The sequence below is a fragment of the Accipiter gentilis genome, chromosome 7 (assembly GCF_929443795.1).
Source record: "Accipiter gentilis chromosome 7, bAccGen1.1, whole genome shotgun sequence".
NCBI lineage: Eukaryota > Metazoa > Chordata > Aves > Accipitriformes > Accipitridae > Astur > Astur gentilis.
In genome coordinates, this window is record NC_064886.1 from 34,259,781 (window position 1) to 34,274,955 (window position 15,175).

At 42.4% G+C, this 15,175-nt stretch overlaps 1 protein-coding gene across 1 annotated transcript; it reads right to left on the minus strand.

Annotated features, from left to right (window-relative positions):
* Positions 1 to 5,119: 5,119 nt before the first annotated feature.
* On the minus strand, positions 5,120 to 11,189 carry LOC126041279 (uncharacterized). The gene is made up of 2 exons (XM_049806709.1): positions 10,850 to 11,189; positions 5,120 to 8,610 (listed from the first exon to the last, which is right to left on the minus strand). Exons 1-2 carry the CDS (start codon positions 11,156 to 11,158, stop codon positions 7,108 to 7,110), a joined length of 1,812 nt encoding a protein of 603 aa, XP_049662666.1. The 5' UTR covers positions 11,159 to 11,189; the 3' UTR covers positions 5,120 to 7,107.
* Positions 11,190 to 15,175: the final 3,986 nt, after the last annotated feature.

Sequence of the window (15,175 nt, forward strand, 5' to 3'; positions counted from 1 at the left end):
AGGTTAACAGTGCTTTAAAACACACTTATATTAATACAGTTGCCCATCTGTCAGCTTTGTAGTGAATGGTCCTAAAAATGGCTGATGTCCATGACTACAGAACTTTGATCACTTATTAGAGACATTTGTCTGTAACTTGCTGGAGGATATAAATTTTCAGTTACTCATCTTTTCCATATTCTACCTGATTTTGAACAGTATCTGATGGTATTACTTCTGGAGATCACTTTACTGCTTTTATGTTGTAGTTTTGTGGTAGCTCATTTTGTGGTATGCCTAAAAATCATTGTATTGAAATGACTGCACTGTTTTCCAAGTCAGGAAATGCAGTTCATTTCTTGTTATTTCTATCTAGTGGGATTTTTTTGTTTTTTTAAATCAGTACAACTTAATAATAATCAGTGCACTGAGAGAGCATTTCCTAGTGAAGTACTACATTAGTATACTAAAGCTTGTGAACCCAATATTGCCATTCTGTTGTTCTGTTGTAAATCTTTAGAATTCTAGCTTAAAAATAAGACTTTGTGTTAAGTAATTATCTTACTTATTGAAGCTTATTTGTAGGGGGATAGTAGTCATTCTTGAAACCTTCTGTTCAACTTCAAAATTTTTTCTTCTGTAAGAGACCAAAGGAACTATTTCTTTGGAAAGAGTTCTATAAATTTGAAGTTCAGTCATCTGCAGTTTGTTCTTAATTCTAATTTCATTATGGGTTGTAGAAGCCAAGGATGTATATTTTGCAGACAGTCCAGAAAAATATCACTTAGTTGTTTTGTACAGAGAATCTTACAAAGAATCTTGCTGTTATCTTTCAGCTTTTGAACAAAATTTATGCTTTTTGGTCAGATTTCCCTCCCCCCTTTGTTATATAAAAAAAAGTAGTTTGGATGGAGGTTATTGATACTCATAATTGTAATGAAATATAAAGGAATCATATAACTTATTAAAAATTACAGATGTGATGGATACAGAGAGCATGTTTATTTTATGTTTTGCTATTTATTGATTGGCATGTATAGGTTTGCATATACAGGAAGATTGGGGTATTTGATGAAAACCAGGAACAAAACCAAACAGGTTGCTTGATATGTGTCATAAATGTAAAATGTTTGCAGTCTGCTATAGATGTGTAGATAAAAATATTGCAGTAATCATAAATAGCTGGTTTTAAGCCTGGAATTTATTTGCTTTTGTTTCTTGAAATCTCTCAATTGATGAGGGGAGGGGGGGGAAAAAGGGCAATCGGCATTAGTCTGACATATATTTTGTTTCTTTTATGACTGTCTAAGCAGCAGTGATTGGGTAGCATGTTGCAAAATACTATAGGAAGTACTCATTTCTGTAGGCTGGTACTGATTTTCAGTACCAGTAGAAAAATTGGTACCAGTAGAATGGATAATACAAACAAGCTGCCACTTCTCTTGGCTTCTGAGATTTGGTCTGTAAGGTGGATGTAGCCTATACTTGTAGACTGAACCACACGTAACTGTTTTTTGCATGCATTTTGGCTATTCTGGAGTATATTGTAGGAGTAGATGAGATAAGTAGAAATAGTGGGTTTTAATTACTTTTGCCACAGTGAGTTCCACATCATAACCACAATATGTGTAAAAAGTGATTATCTCCTCCTGTATTGCCTTTTCTTTATTACATACTTAGTCTGAATAGATGTCTTCTCCAGACTTTGGTATTTACTTTGTTCTGGTCAAGGTATCTTAGCAAATCAGAAACATCTGGGAGCAGCATATAAATTGATTTGAAGTAAAATAGAGAGACTGGCAAAAATGAAAACATTTAATAGTTGTGTTCTCTTAGCCTGGCCTTTTGTGTACTGTTTTAATACGGGAAGCATGTTTAGGAGATTTTCCTTGTTTAATTAAACATTTCAGAAGTGACTGTCCAAAACTGTAGGTCTTAAGAAACCTTGAAAAATTGTTTTCACCAGTGTAATTAGCACACAAAACTACTGCCAACACCAGGAAAAAATAATCCGCATCTCTCTTCAGTGCATTTCCTTCTGCAGAGACTGTAGGAAGTGCTGAGTATTCTGCCATCAGCCGCTACGAAAAGACTCAGACCTGAAGCTCTCTCTTGTCCCTCTCCTAGCAAGTTACTGTCCTGTTTCATGACTTGGAAAATCCAGCCCTTCCTGTAGTGTATGGAGGTTTAGGTAAACATTGTGCATTTCTAAAGCACGATAAAGTCAGGTGAGAACTATGGCGGTGGTTTATTTCCCCCCCCAGCATTTGAGGGGGTTGACAAAGTTGTGAGCTTTTTTTTGAAAATGAAAAGTTTGCAGTTTCAGAACAAAACTAGCGGTAGATTAATTCCTACATAAAAGTAGTGTAGTTCTCTGACTAGTCCAGATCAGTTTTTTAATTGATCATTTATCTCTTTTTTTTTTTTTAAGAGGCTGGCATGTGATAATTATTTGTGTTGTACCAGGATCAGGGCACCATTTTGCTAAGTGTTGTGTAAACATACACCTGCAAGAGTGATCTCTCTCTGAATGCATGCAGAGGGTCGATAAGGAGAGTGACAGAATAGAGGAGCTCAGTTTGTTACCTGTGTATTGCATACATACTACTTGGCTTTATTTATTTTTATGCCAGAAGGCTTTATGTTGAATCCTCTGCTATACCCTAGAGCCCTCTGCTTGGCAATAGTGATGCATTCCTCCCTCACATACACCACAAAGTATTAAGCTGTTAGGACTTCCACTGTGAGTATGCTGATCTGCAGACGTCATTATATTTCATCCCAATCCTAATTTCAGTTTTTTACTATTTAATCCTGTGAAAAGGAGCCTTGTGGGATTTAACCGCTTATCTTGCTTAAGAGAGCTGTGTCAGTTAATTTCCAATGGATGGGACCTTTAGCTGTGGTGGTGAGTTAGTGGTGGTTATTCTCCCAGTGTTTAGGTACAAGTAAGGTAAAAAATGATAAAGCAGTGTTTCAGAAATTGTCTTTGTGTGGTGAGACAGCTCTGAACGATGATAATCTTCATTAGTGCTTTGCAAGTCCTTGCCAGTCCCTCTCAGGTATGCTTTATTTGTGTCTCAGGGAATTGTTTAAAATTCTGAATTTCTGAAGCAAATTGCAATTATTTTATTCATTTACTGTTTGCATGCTTCTCAGTTGTGTGGGATTTTTGTGTGGTTTTTTTTTTGTCTTAACAATGAGATTTGGGTTTCATTCTTGGCTTTAAAAACAACACGGTTTGTTCTAAAACCAAGCTGTGCTTCTTGAGCACCTTAACTTCAGACAGGGCAAGGGCGTATGTGTGATATGAATGTTAAGAGGGGAAAAGAACTGTTCTAAGATATGCAGTGGGGAGAGGTTGTGCGAGTGAGTATCAGTCAGCTACCAGGTCTGCTGCCTGAGCTCTGTGTCTACACTGATGAAAGGAGAATTTCTCTAATCCAAGGCTTGGGAGAGCTGAGCCATTAAAAGTGATTGTGTGTAGCATATAAATTTGGGAACAGAATTGGCCTTGTGTCTCTATGATGGAAAAACATCCAATCAGTCAGTAAATCCCCATTCAGTTAATAGACAATCAGGAACAGCTGTAGCACAATTAAAGTTGACAGCTCACCAGAGGATAGGCACACATTCTACAAACACAAACCACCTTCCTTTAGAAAGGGGCTCAGGCAACCCTCTTGCTGGCCAGCTGTGCTGCTTGAGTGGTTGCTCTGATTTAAGTTAATTAGCCAAGGAGAGGTGCAGTGGTTACTACCATCAGGGACAGGAGGGCACTGGCAGATGGGGTCAGAAATCTTATGGTCCCTTTTGTCTGTCCCTCTTCTCAGGTCTGACTGTATTTACAACTAGGATTTTAAACCCAGTTCCACCTTACTCATGTGGAAGCAGTTGGACAAAGGACTGCTGCCTAAGGCCTATTAAATATGACTTATCTTTTATTTCAGCTGGTTTTCAAATCCCATCTCTTCACAAGCATCTTTAACTGTAAAGCAGTTGTCTCTTGAGACCCTGTAAATTTGCAAATACAGAAGTAGTTTGTAGTACAAGACCTCAAAACCCTACCATTTGTACAGGAAGAGAAGTTAAAGGTGTTCTTGTACCAACAACAAACTCGGATGAAAACCCAGAGGACTTCAAGTGCGTTGTAGCTCTCCCTACAAAGGCAAACAAAATATTGCCCAGTCCTGGCCCATGTGCCATAAAGAGGAGATTCTTCCTCAATCCAGGTACTCAAAACATTAACAAAGAGTAGATTCTCAGAACATGGCCATTTTATATTTAATAAATTTTGTGCAGTTCAACTGTTTTTGGTGGGCATTGTCCATCATTACTATCTCCACCAGTGTTCCTGTGACTTGGTGGAGCTGTGGACTGGTGCAGTTAGCAATTTAGAGCTATGCTTCCTCTCTTCTGAAAGATCCTCTGTATATTTAGTTTTTCCCTATGTGAGGTTGTTCGTAAGCTCCTGGACATGGAAGATGCTGGTCCAAGACCCCGCTCAAACAGAGGCAAAAGTGAAGATTTATGTCTCCTGTATGCCAGGTACCATGAAGATGGAAGCAGTTGTGCACGGGCCCATCAGGGGAAGTTTATTAAAGACTTAAAAGAGTGTTTCTCACAGTAGATAGTAACTGAACAAGTTTAATGAAGGTCAGCAGTATGGCATTAATGGAGGCAGATGCCCAAGATAGTGTCTTTTCAAGTGGTAGTCTTTCCTTTTGTATTGGTTTTTCATGTGTAAGTTGTTAAATACTTTTCCTTGTATGGCTACAGTAAAGATAAAAATGGGATGTTAGGTATATGAATCCTGTAGTACTGGTGGTCATCTAAGTATGTAGGAGACATCTTCATTTGTGATGAGAAAGGTTGGTTTTTTTTGGTTTTCAGTTAAATTAGAGTCCCTGAGTAATTGACGCAATATGAGATTTAAAACATATAATTTTAATAACCCCCACAGGGGGAAAATATAGCTTATAAAAACCAAAGTGGTTAGGAAGAACAGATAGGTACTTGAAAGGAGAGCAAGGAGGTTGTGGTGGTTTGACCCAGCCAGGAGCTAGGCACCTACACAGCTGCTTGTTCTCTGCTTCCCCAGCAGGACAGGGAAGAATAGGAAGAACAACATCAAGAGAGCTTTTGGGTTGAGATAGAGGTTTAATAAGTGAAGGAAAGGAGGGGGTGGTGGTGGTGAAACAAGTGATGAGATGTCAATAACTCATGACCTCCCCACACGCAGACCAATGCCCAGCCAGTCTCTGAGCAATGGCCACCTTGGTATACAAAAAACCCCCACCTTCATCTGCCACTCGTTTTATTGCTGAGCATGATGTTACATGGTATGGTATATCCCTTTGGCCAGTTCAGGTCAGCTGTCCCATCTGTGTCCTCTCCCAGTTACTCATGGGGGTGGTGAGCATAGTTAGAAAAAGAAAAGCTGTGACACTGTGCAAGCACTGCTCAACAAGCCAAAACACTGGTGTATTATCAATAATTTTAGCCACAAATCCCAAACTTGCCACCCCAGGGGCTGCTATTGAGAAAGTTACCTCAGTCCTAGCCAGACACAGTGCAGAAGTATTAATTTGTGTATGTTCATAGTATCTGTTGCTCCAACCCCACCCAAAGCTGAAGGCAGTCCTGTCACTTGATGTTAGCTCGGTCAAAGTTTCATTCCTCCTACACTGCTGGAATTGGGCGATGAGAGGACTTCAACAATTAGTTGTTCAAAAAGCAGATCTTTACATTTTAGCTCCTGGGGTTTTCCTAGTGTAATCCATGTGCTCCTCTTTGAATTTTTTTTTTAGGGGGTGTGTGAAAGTCAATTATAAACAATTTATACTAAATTAATTTCAGCTAGTTAGTATTTTAACTATACAAGAAACAACAAAACATTCTTAGCATTTTAGTGCTACTGGAAACGTTAACTTGAAGCAGTATTAAACTGTCTTTCCAGGTAACAAGTATATGAAGAAGCACTGAAGATTTTGCTGAAATACAGTACAAGTGACTGTGCTTTTCTAAATTTAATTAAATGTTGTATATGACAGTTTCTCAATGCTGAGACTCCAGCTTAAAGCTGATCTGATCTAATAATACTGCTCGCTTTCCTTCACAGCACAATGCTTTTCACACAGCACTCCCACCTACAGGACATCCCTTATCCTGGCTCTAATGCTCACTGGGAACCTTTGCTGATCTTATTTTTTTCCTGCCACTAAAATGGCAGAGAACGTAGAAGGGAATGTTTTTTCCTTTCATTTTAGCGAGATGAACTGGCTTACAGAAAAGTCCAGTCAACTCCAAAGCTGGTACACACTTAAGTGGCAGGAACAGGGGCAAGGGAAATGGCAGCTGTAGCTGGATCTCCCTCTTCTGGTAGCAGTGAACCATTATGATGCTCAGTGCTTCTCTAGAAATTTGTGGTGGTAGCCACAAAAAATTTTGGTAACAAGTTGAGGCAGGTATAAAACCTGTAATACAGGTTATTGCCTCTATAAAACCAAAAGTGTTCACCAGGCTGTTTCCTTCTTTACACCTAAAGGAATGTCACCAAACTTTCTAAACTTAATTTTCAACTGAAAACAGGAGCAAGATTAGTTCAGAGCAAAGCTTCATAGGAATGTAATGAGTTAACAGAAGTACGCTCCAGTATAGGATTTATAAAGCTATAAAGTTGGGTTTTCCAGTTTAGAAACATTTACCTGTTTTTACCATTGTACAGCGTGCTATACTTGAAGAATATACCAGAAATAGGTCCATAAAGCAAAAAAAAAAAAAAAGGGGGGGGGGGGGGGGGGAGTAGAAGTATGATTAACTGAAGAAGGCTGTCTGGCATTAAGTACAGCCAGAAGGCATCTGGCTAATGAATTAAATGGATTTAAATTTATGGAAGTTGCCTACACTTTAGCAAGGTGACCATTCAGGTTTCAGCGCCAAAGGTTCCAGATGAGAAGGGACCATTAAGAATTTGATCAACTACTTCCCTTTTTTACTGTCCAAAAGCAGTGGTAGTTTGTTGGTTTTTTTTAAACCTTTTTGACAAATAATGTCCTTGAAAAGATGATGAAGGCCACAAGTGAGAGGAAAAAACCCAGGCAGATTACAAATAAAGCACTGGTAGAATCAAGTGTGATGGCATAACATTCCTTGGTCAGTTTTGTCAATAATGACATAAGGTTCCTGGATTTCATTTACTTTTGAATTATAGTTCTCCAGCTTTACTTCACTGGATTTGGGAGAGTCCCATTCAGGCTGCAAGAGGTTCCTTCTGCCCTGTGTGCTGGTCTTTATGCATGAAGACCGAACATCAATACTTTGTGGTGGAATGTAGGTGAGGTTAGGGGGCTCTCTAATGTGTCTGAAGCACTCAGAGGCTGTATGTGCATTAGGAGTATCCATTAATAGTCTCTTACTATCAGAACCAGTAGTGGGATCTTCCATGTTCCCAGCAGTACAGCATAGATCTGAAGATGGCTCAGTATGTGCCACTGCTCTGTTCTGCATCTGAGCATTAGTCAGATATGTATGTTTTATTTTGGAATGATTAAATTCTCTTACATGCCTGTCACTTGTACTTGCATATGATACTGGCTCAGGTTGGCCAGTTTCCTCTATTGGATACATAAGGTCTTCTTGAGTGTCCTTGATTTGTAGTTTTGTGAAGGTTAAAGACAGCTCACAAACTTCCTCCTCCCTAGGGACGCTGCAGTTTTGGACAGATGCAATGTCCTTGTATGGCAGAGACTTCAGCTCATTGGGTTCATCTGCAGGGTCCGGGTCTATGCAATTTATGGCATCATTAATTTCTGCTTCAATTGATTCTTTGGGGACTTCTTGAGCTTTGTACTCCAAAGTGTTTTTGCTGTCACAAGAGCTGTCAGCAAATATTGCAAAGGCTGGCGGACCGCTTGCTCCTGGTGAGAGTGGCACAGGCCTGATCTCATTTGCAGTTGACTCTGCAGCAACTGCCAAAACACATTCTTCACTTAGACTGGCTCTTGACTTTTTTTCAAAAGCTTTTGGAGAAAGATTATCACTGAAAATAGGTGTTTGTCTTATGACAATGTCACTATATTTGATCAAGAAGTCCTCGCTGTCTGAGCATTTGCCCGGAAAATGTACAGTGTTAATGGCCTGCCTCTGGTGTTCCTGAAGCCTGTTAGTGGATTGAGCAACTGCTAACTGAGGCATATCATCTTTCATCTTCAGATTCCCAGCAGCTTCAAAGGATATATCGCTATTAGTTGAAGACTTCTGTTGAGTAGCAAGGCACAAAGATGTCTCACTGTTTTCTTTATTTTCTGGATTTTCAGTGTCTTCTCTCTGGGGTGTCTGATCCTCTTTGTCCTTATCTCCATGATGCTGGTGCATTTGTGTTCTCTTCTGTAGGGTCTTCTCCAAATTGCCATGTTTTTCTTCATTTGTCATTTCAAGGATGGTTTCACACTCAATTCTTGCCAGGAATATTTCAAATGCAGTCTGCTTTGTTTCCTCATTGTTTCTCTTTTTGACAAGTGAAAACTCTGTTGCTGTTGTTGCAATGTAACCTATTTTCTCCAGTACTGTTTTTACAATGTCATCTGGGAGCACAGATTGAATATAGTAGACAAAATTACCGGTGAATGTCTGAAACAGAATGCAACATTGAAAAACAGATGAACACTGTGGGGGTGGGGTGGAAGGAAGTGTGAAAGACTACCTAAAAATTAAAAGTGCTTAAAAAATTACTTAAATCTTTTAAAAAACAATGTCCCTGAAAGCCTGAATTTTGAATCGAAGTGGGTGAGGCTTTTCTAACAGCATTATTTTGTCAGCCTCGCAAGCACTTGCTATAGCACATTACTTTCAGTGAAGTTATGCCGGTTTAAACCTGTGGAGATACTGGCTAAGAGCATCAATATTCAAAACGGAAGAGAGTAAGAAAATCATCTTAGTCAAACTAGAGAAACTCAGAAATAAGTCTTACGTGCTGTACTGAAGAATAGAAGATTTTTAAACAAATGAACATTCAGAAAATAAATCACTGAGGTCTAATCTTTTCCCAAAGAAACAGACAAAATGCACTATTAATTATATTTCTTAATTGGTGACAAGACTGTAACATTTTATTTTTCCATGGTTCAGACTCCTGCTGTAACTTTACTACTCCCAAATTAAGTTGCCATTTCTTTGAAAGCACCTTTTTGAAGGGAGACTGTTCTAGCAGAATTATTGCCAGAACACATTATCTTTGCACAAGCTGCCTGCAAAACATGACTTGAATAAAATGTCACTGCAGCGTAACAACTTAAAAAACCCCAACATTCAACATTTGCTTGGTTTTGGAGCTACCCCAGGCAGGAAGCCTAGTTTGTAAACTGGAAGTGGTTTTTGGTTTTGTCTGAAATGCTATGATAGGAGAGACTGCGTTGACCTAAGCATGACCAAATCCAGGCAAGTCAGAACAGAATGGAGGTAGGAATACAACGTCAAGACTTCCAGGACTGGGGTACCTTATTTTCAGGTTGCCTAGCTTGAGACTGACTGACTGACTTTGTAAGGCTGAGACCTAAGCATTGGTCTCACAAGCACAAGCTTGGGAGAGAACAAAAATTACCCCCCAAAAAAGGCCTTTAACCTAAAAGGCCATAGTATAACGTAGGACTGAGCCTCAGTCCATTCTCAGATAAATTTGTCAACAGTGCCTTTCACTCCCCAGCTTCTGTTCCTTCTAGAGGGGAAGTAAGGAGCAGGCACTGCAGGAGGTGTGTGTGTGACATCAGAGCTGGCGAGAGGCAGGAAATGTGAACTGGTACTCTGCATACAACCAGTAACTTTATCAAATCTGTATGTATACAAGATACCGGTTGTTCTGCAACTTGTGCCTTGCAACAGAATTATTTCAGGCCTTCAGAAGGCTGTCTTGCACTTTGGATTACCCACAGTGGTCTTCAAAGTTTGATTTAAATGAAGCCTAGGATTCTTGTGTTATGAAAAGCTGAGTCCACTAACTGTAGCCCTGACTATCTTCTGCTTCGCCCTGTTTTTGGGAGATGAACGAGGCGAATAGGAATCTACAGCTGTTTGAGAATCTGCAGATGGGACCTTAGAGCAGGAAGAAAGGAAGGAAGGAAATGGCTTTTCCTCACCAGCACCTGTTGATGTAGGAAGGGAAATACGTTTGCATCTTGGGTGTTTGGGGATTTTGTTTAAATACAAGTAGATCTTCCACATGTTGAAGGTTGCTGTCTCTTCTGGGTAATGAGATGCGTTCTGTGTGCTAGGGAAGCAGGGTAACCTTGACCACCTTGCTGCAAAAAGCAACAGCAGTTCCTCTTTCGAAGGGGGGTTTCCTACGCACTTCACCAGCTGCGGTCGCCTGAGCTAGGATACATGGTAAAATCACTGGACCAGAGAGACACTGGCCCACCTAGCCTTTGGCATCAAACTGCTAGCAAAAGTGATAACGAATGCTAAAAAGCATCCCCTCCTTAAAGGCAAATTAAGGTTAAAACTCAGAGTAACGAGAGTCTAAGCATTTCACTGTACTTTTTTACTTCTCTACCGTCTCACAATAACCGAGGGTCTGCATTTCCAAACCCTTGAACTGCTCAGCACTCCCGGGAAGGGCCCCGAAGGCCCGGCCTCGGCGAGGACAAGGCCTGCAACGGCCAGCGAACAGCTCGCAGCACCCTCGCACTGCTCAGGGCACCCCTAACCCCTTCAAAATGGGCTCCGCAGCGCTGCTCCTAACGCCCCGGGCCGCGGGCGCCGCTGCCGTGCCTCCTTCGCCACAGGCCCGGGGAAGAGGCTTCGAAAGCCCGCGGCCGCCAGGCCCCGAGCCCGGCCGACCTCCCCCCCCCACCCCGCCGCAGCGCTTCCCTACCTTGAGCGACCTGATCTCCTTCCGCCACGGGGAGAGGAGCAGGTTGACGCAGAGCAGCTCCAGCACCTCCAGCGCCTTGAGCAGGTCGCGGAAGACGCTGCTGCCGTCCCGCTCGCCCCGGGCCCGCCGGCACCGCTCCGCCACGCTGCACACGTCCAGGGCGCCGCACCGCCGCGGGCCCAGCAGCCGTCGCGCCCGCGCCTTCAGGGAGACCTCGTCGCACACCGCCAGCTCCCCCTCCGCCCCCCGGCCCGCGTAGTAGGCCAGGTAGTCCCGCAACACCTCCTCCTCGGCCGCCGGCTCCTTCATGGCGGCACCGGACGGGCCGGGACGGGCCGCCCGGCCGGCCGCGGGGCCGCTCGGCCCGCCATTGGCCACTTCGCCGGCGCGACGGGCGGTCAGTGGTGTTCCGACGTGTCAGTCAGGGCGGGGGGGGGGGGCGGGCGCCCAGGCGAACCGAAAGCGAAAGGCGGGGAGGGCGGAGGGGGCGGTGCCCGCTGCTGTGCGCGGGCGGCCGTCGCCTCAGCACGGGCGCGTGGCGGCGTCGCGCGAGGGCGGCTGCTCCGCCGCCGCTGCTGCTGTCGCCGTCGCCTCAGCACTGGCGCGTGGCGGCGTCGCTGTCGCCGCTGCTGCTGTCGCTGTCGCCACCGCCCTGAGGTAAGATCTCTCGTTTCCCGCTCCGCGGCTTCGGCAGCGCTGTGTCACCGACCTCCCCGAGCCCTCTCCTGCCTCTTTCCTCCGGCTGTGAGTTCCCGGAGGGAGCTGTCTTTGTGGGCACGGGCTTGGGAAGGCGAGGCCCTGTGCTCGAGAGCTGGTGTGAGGGTGAAAGCTGGCCTAACGGTAATTGTGCTGTGGGGTGAAATGAGACCACCTGTAACGCAGTGCGTTCCTTGTGCCTGTTTTGTTATTCTTTTTATTGTGCGTCGCCCCTGAATTCCTGGACAGGCTTTGGGTAACAGTCAGCTGAAAGAAACTTGTGCCCTCTGCTACGGCGGCTGAAAAGTTTCCGGGAATGGGTTTGAAATGGAGGTCGGGTCCAGCAGCTGGAAAGCTGCTATGATGTTGTGCACCTGTGTGATTTCATAAATAAGTGCCGGCATTGGCCTCCCGTGACCTTAATTTTTGTTGTAGACCAGCTGGGCTGGCGTCTTCAGCAGTGTCTCCACTGATTTGACTTGCTGCAAGTGTGAATTTGACTTGATGGTTTTTTAATGGCTCATCTTATTATAGATCGTCTTCATTACATGATAGATTTTAAAATGAGTATCTCACTGTTAACCACTGGGAATGTATGGCTTCTCCTGGTTAAGGGAAATCTCAGGGTTACTTGACCACAGCCCTGTTTCTTTTCTTGCAGAAAGTGGCTGTGTGGTGTTACAAACAAACGGGTTTTTCTCTCTGACTTTCCAGGCAAGAGAGCTTTCCAAAAACATATGCTTTTGATCGTCATTCCAAGTGAAATGTCATTAGGAAATACTTTTGTAGAATTTGTGTACAGATAATTGCTATATAAAAATTGCTGATCTAGCCAAGAGGGAAAGGGGGACAAATCCCCATACTACCACCACATGTTAAAATGAGGCCATCTGGCCATCTGCTGCAATGTCTGAGTTTTTTCCCCTACCATATGTGCATGCATACACAGACAAGCTTGGCTGTGCTCTTAGTAGGGTGCCTGCAGGCGGCTCAGCTCTCTTCTTGCCATATGCAAAACTTTATTGACCCAAATGAGGGTTGGATTTCATATTTCTGCACTGTTCCCACAGGGGTGGGACTGGAGTATTTAAACTTTGTGGTTCTTGTTAACATATAGAATAGCTGCATTTTGTTAAAGCCTGGTGCATTTTAGTAGAATGATACAGGGAATCTTGCTTTGTTGCTGGTTCGCGTATTTCAATAAAGCGTATTTGCATAACACAGTAAATACCAAGTTGTCTCATCTGTCTAGCTATCACTGCGTTGTTGCTCTCTGAATTAGTCTCCTAGTACAGTGTCCAAGGATGGGGTTTATTTTCTGTGTTTTGAAGGTCCTAATACTTTAAAAGCCTGTTCTCTGAAAGGGAAACTTAATCACTTCCCTGGTGTGTGTGTGATACCAATCCCTTCACTGCAAGCTGGGCAGAGTACTCGCCCATGACCCAGGTGCCCAAAAGTCCGGTTGCAGTTCCCTGAGCTATGAGGTCTCCCATCTTGCTCCTCCTTCTTCAGTGAGATTTTGAAATGTTTTGCAAAAAAGTTTTGCTCTTTTCTGGGTGTTTTAATTTTATTTATCACTGATTTCCATCTTTTGCGGAAAAACAAAATCCTGCTAGGAGCAAAGCTGTGACAAAATAATCTTAATTTTTACAGGGTTCTTTCACTGCTTCATTGTCTTTTGAATTTAAATTAAAAAAAAAAATGTTTCTCCATTGCGAGTGTATTAGGTTCATTTGGCACATAACAGAAGACAGAATCTATCAAAGTGATGTTGTTGTTTTTTCTATTAAAGACTACAGCAAGGCAAAAACCTGGTTGTTAGTCCTAGGAGAGAAGAGGAATTGAGTAGAAGGGAATGGCCACTTCCAGCTGTGCATGAAAACTATTGCTATTTCCCTGGCATTCAAAAGACACAATGCCAATACCTGGTGAATTGCATCAGGCTATATACCTGACTTTTTTTTTCCATTGCAGTTGGGATGATTTAGGCAGAGGAGGTTTATTGAAACAATATTGACAGGAGATGCAGGAGAACAAATAAGAGAATCAAGGCATTGGACCCAAAACACGAATGAACACTGTGGATGCTTCTAGGTTCCTTAAAGCTTTAGCTTTGTGCTTCTGCTGGACATGGAAGCTATTTTGCTTGTTACTTTTTCTTGCTTTAATGGAAATGAGAATATATATATATATGCATATGGACCTGTCTGAAATCCAAGCTCTGAATTTATTTTATGCTTATGAGTTCAGTAGCCAGTGTTCAAGCATACATTACTGAGGAAAAGGGAAATTAATATGAACTTTGCTAGCTGAGAAGAAGTTTTAATGCATGAAGTGCTGTTGGGGATTCAGAAAACATGTATTTAATTTCTGATCTATCTACAATTCCCACTTCACATGTAGCACATCAGTGGAGTTAGAGCTGGAGGTGCTTGGATATAATTGTGGTTATGAGTATTTTCACTGAAAACTTTTTGCTGTGACAACAGTATGGTGTTAGAAATCATGTAGTTCTCAGTGGGTCACTAATGTGGTCTGGGCTAAGAGAATCCTCTTTTCCCAGAGGGTATTGGCAGAACATCTAGGGTTTGGAGAGCTGCTAATATTATGTGACAAATGTACAACTGCCAATTCCCAGGCTGTGAAGCAGCATCAGACACTGTCAGACAGTGATAAAGAGAGGATATGGAAAGCTCCACTAGAAGGAGAGGACTGAAACTTGGCCTTTCCGTTCCCGGTAATGTGGAATCTTTCTCTCTCTACAATGTATGAAATACTAATTCTCCATTTCCCCTCAGTTCTAGTATCTCATTTCTGTATGAAAATGGAGAACAGCTTTCTGTTCTCTGTCCTGCAAAACCAAGAAAAATAATAACTAGGCCTTTCAACTTTCTTGTTCCTTTCCTCTAAGCTGTCAGGCTTGTCAGTCTCCTTGACTTGTAGAGCCTCAGCCTGGACTCAGTTTCCTAACAGAGCAGTACTGAGTGGAGAGATGTTTTGAGCGTTTTAAGAATAATAGTGCTGTTCATGTTCCCAGGCTGTTGTTAATTTTTCTTCTTTTTTCCTAGTAGTATGACATTATTGGCTCATAGTTAGCCTATATTTGTCTCAGTCTAATTCTCAGACATTCTCCTGCAATCTAACGGGTCACTCTGTGGTGTGCGTTTGTGAATTTGAGCCTACGTTTCTCAAGTCCAGGAATTGTATTTGTGTCCACTGGATTGCATCTTGTTCTTTCCAGGCTGTTTCTCTGTCTTGTCAAATTCCAGTCCTGCTCTCCTACATACTCCTGCCTCTCCTAGTTTAATGTAATTTGCTGATTTTAACAGGTCCATTCTCTCTCAAAGCTCTGAAATCCAGCAAAACTCAGTGTTTTCATTAGGACACAGATGATCCCACTGGATGCATCCATTCAAACTAACACAGAGCATTTGATAAATACTCTCTTGTATGATATTTATTATTTTAATTTACAGAAGTCTGTGGTCATAATTTTACATAGATAGTATTTGTCTAGTTTAAGGAGGGGAATGATTTGTCAGACTGTAGCGTGACCAGTTAGATCAGTTCGATGTAGTTTCCATTCAGGAAATACAGTGGTACTCGCCTTGCTGTGCTAAAAAATTCTCT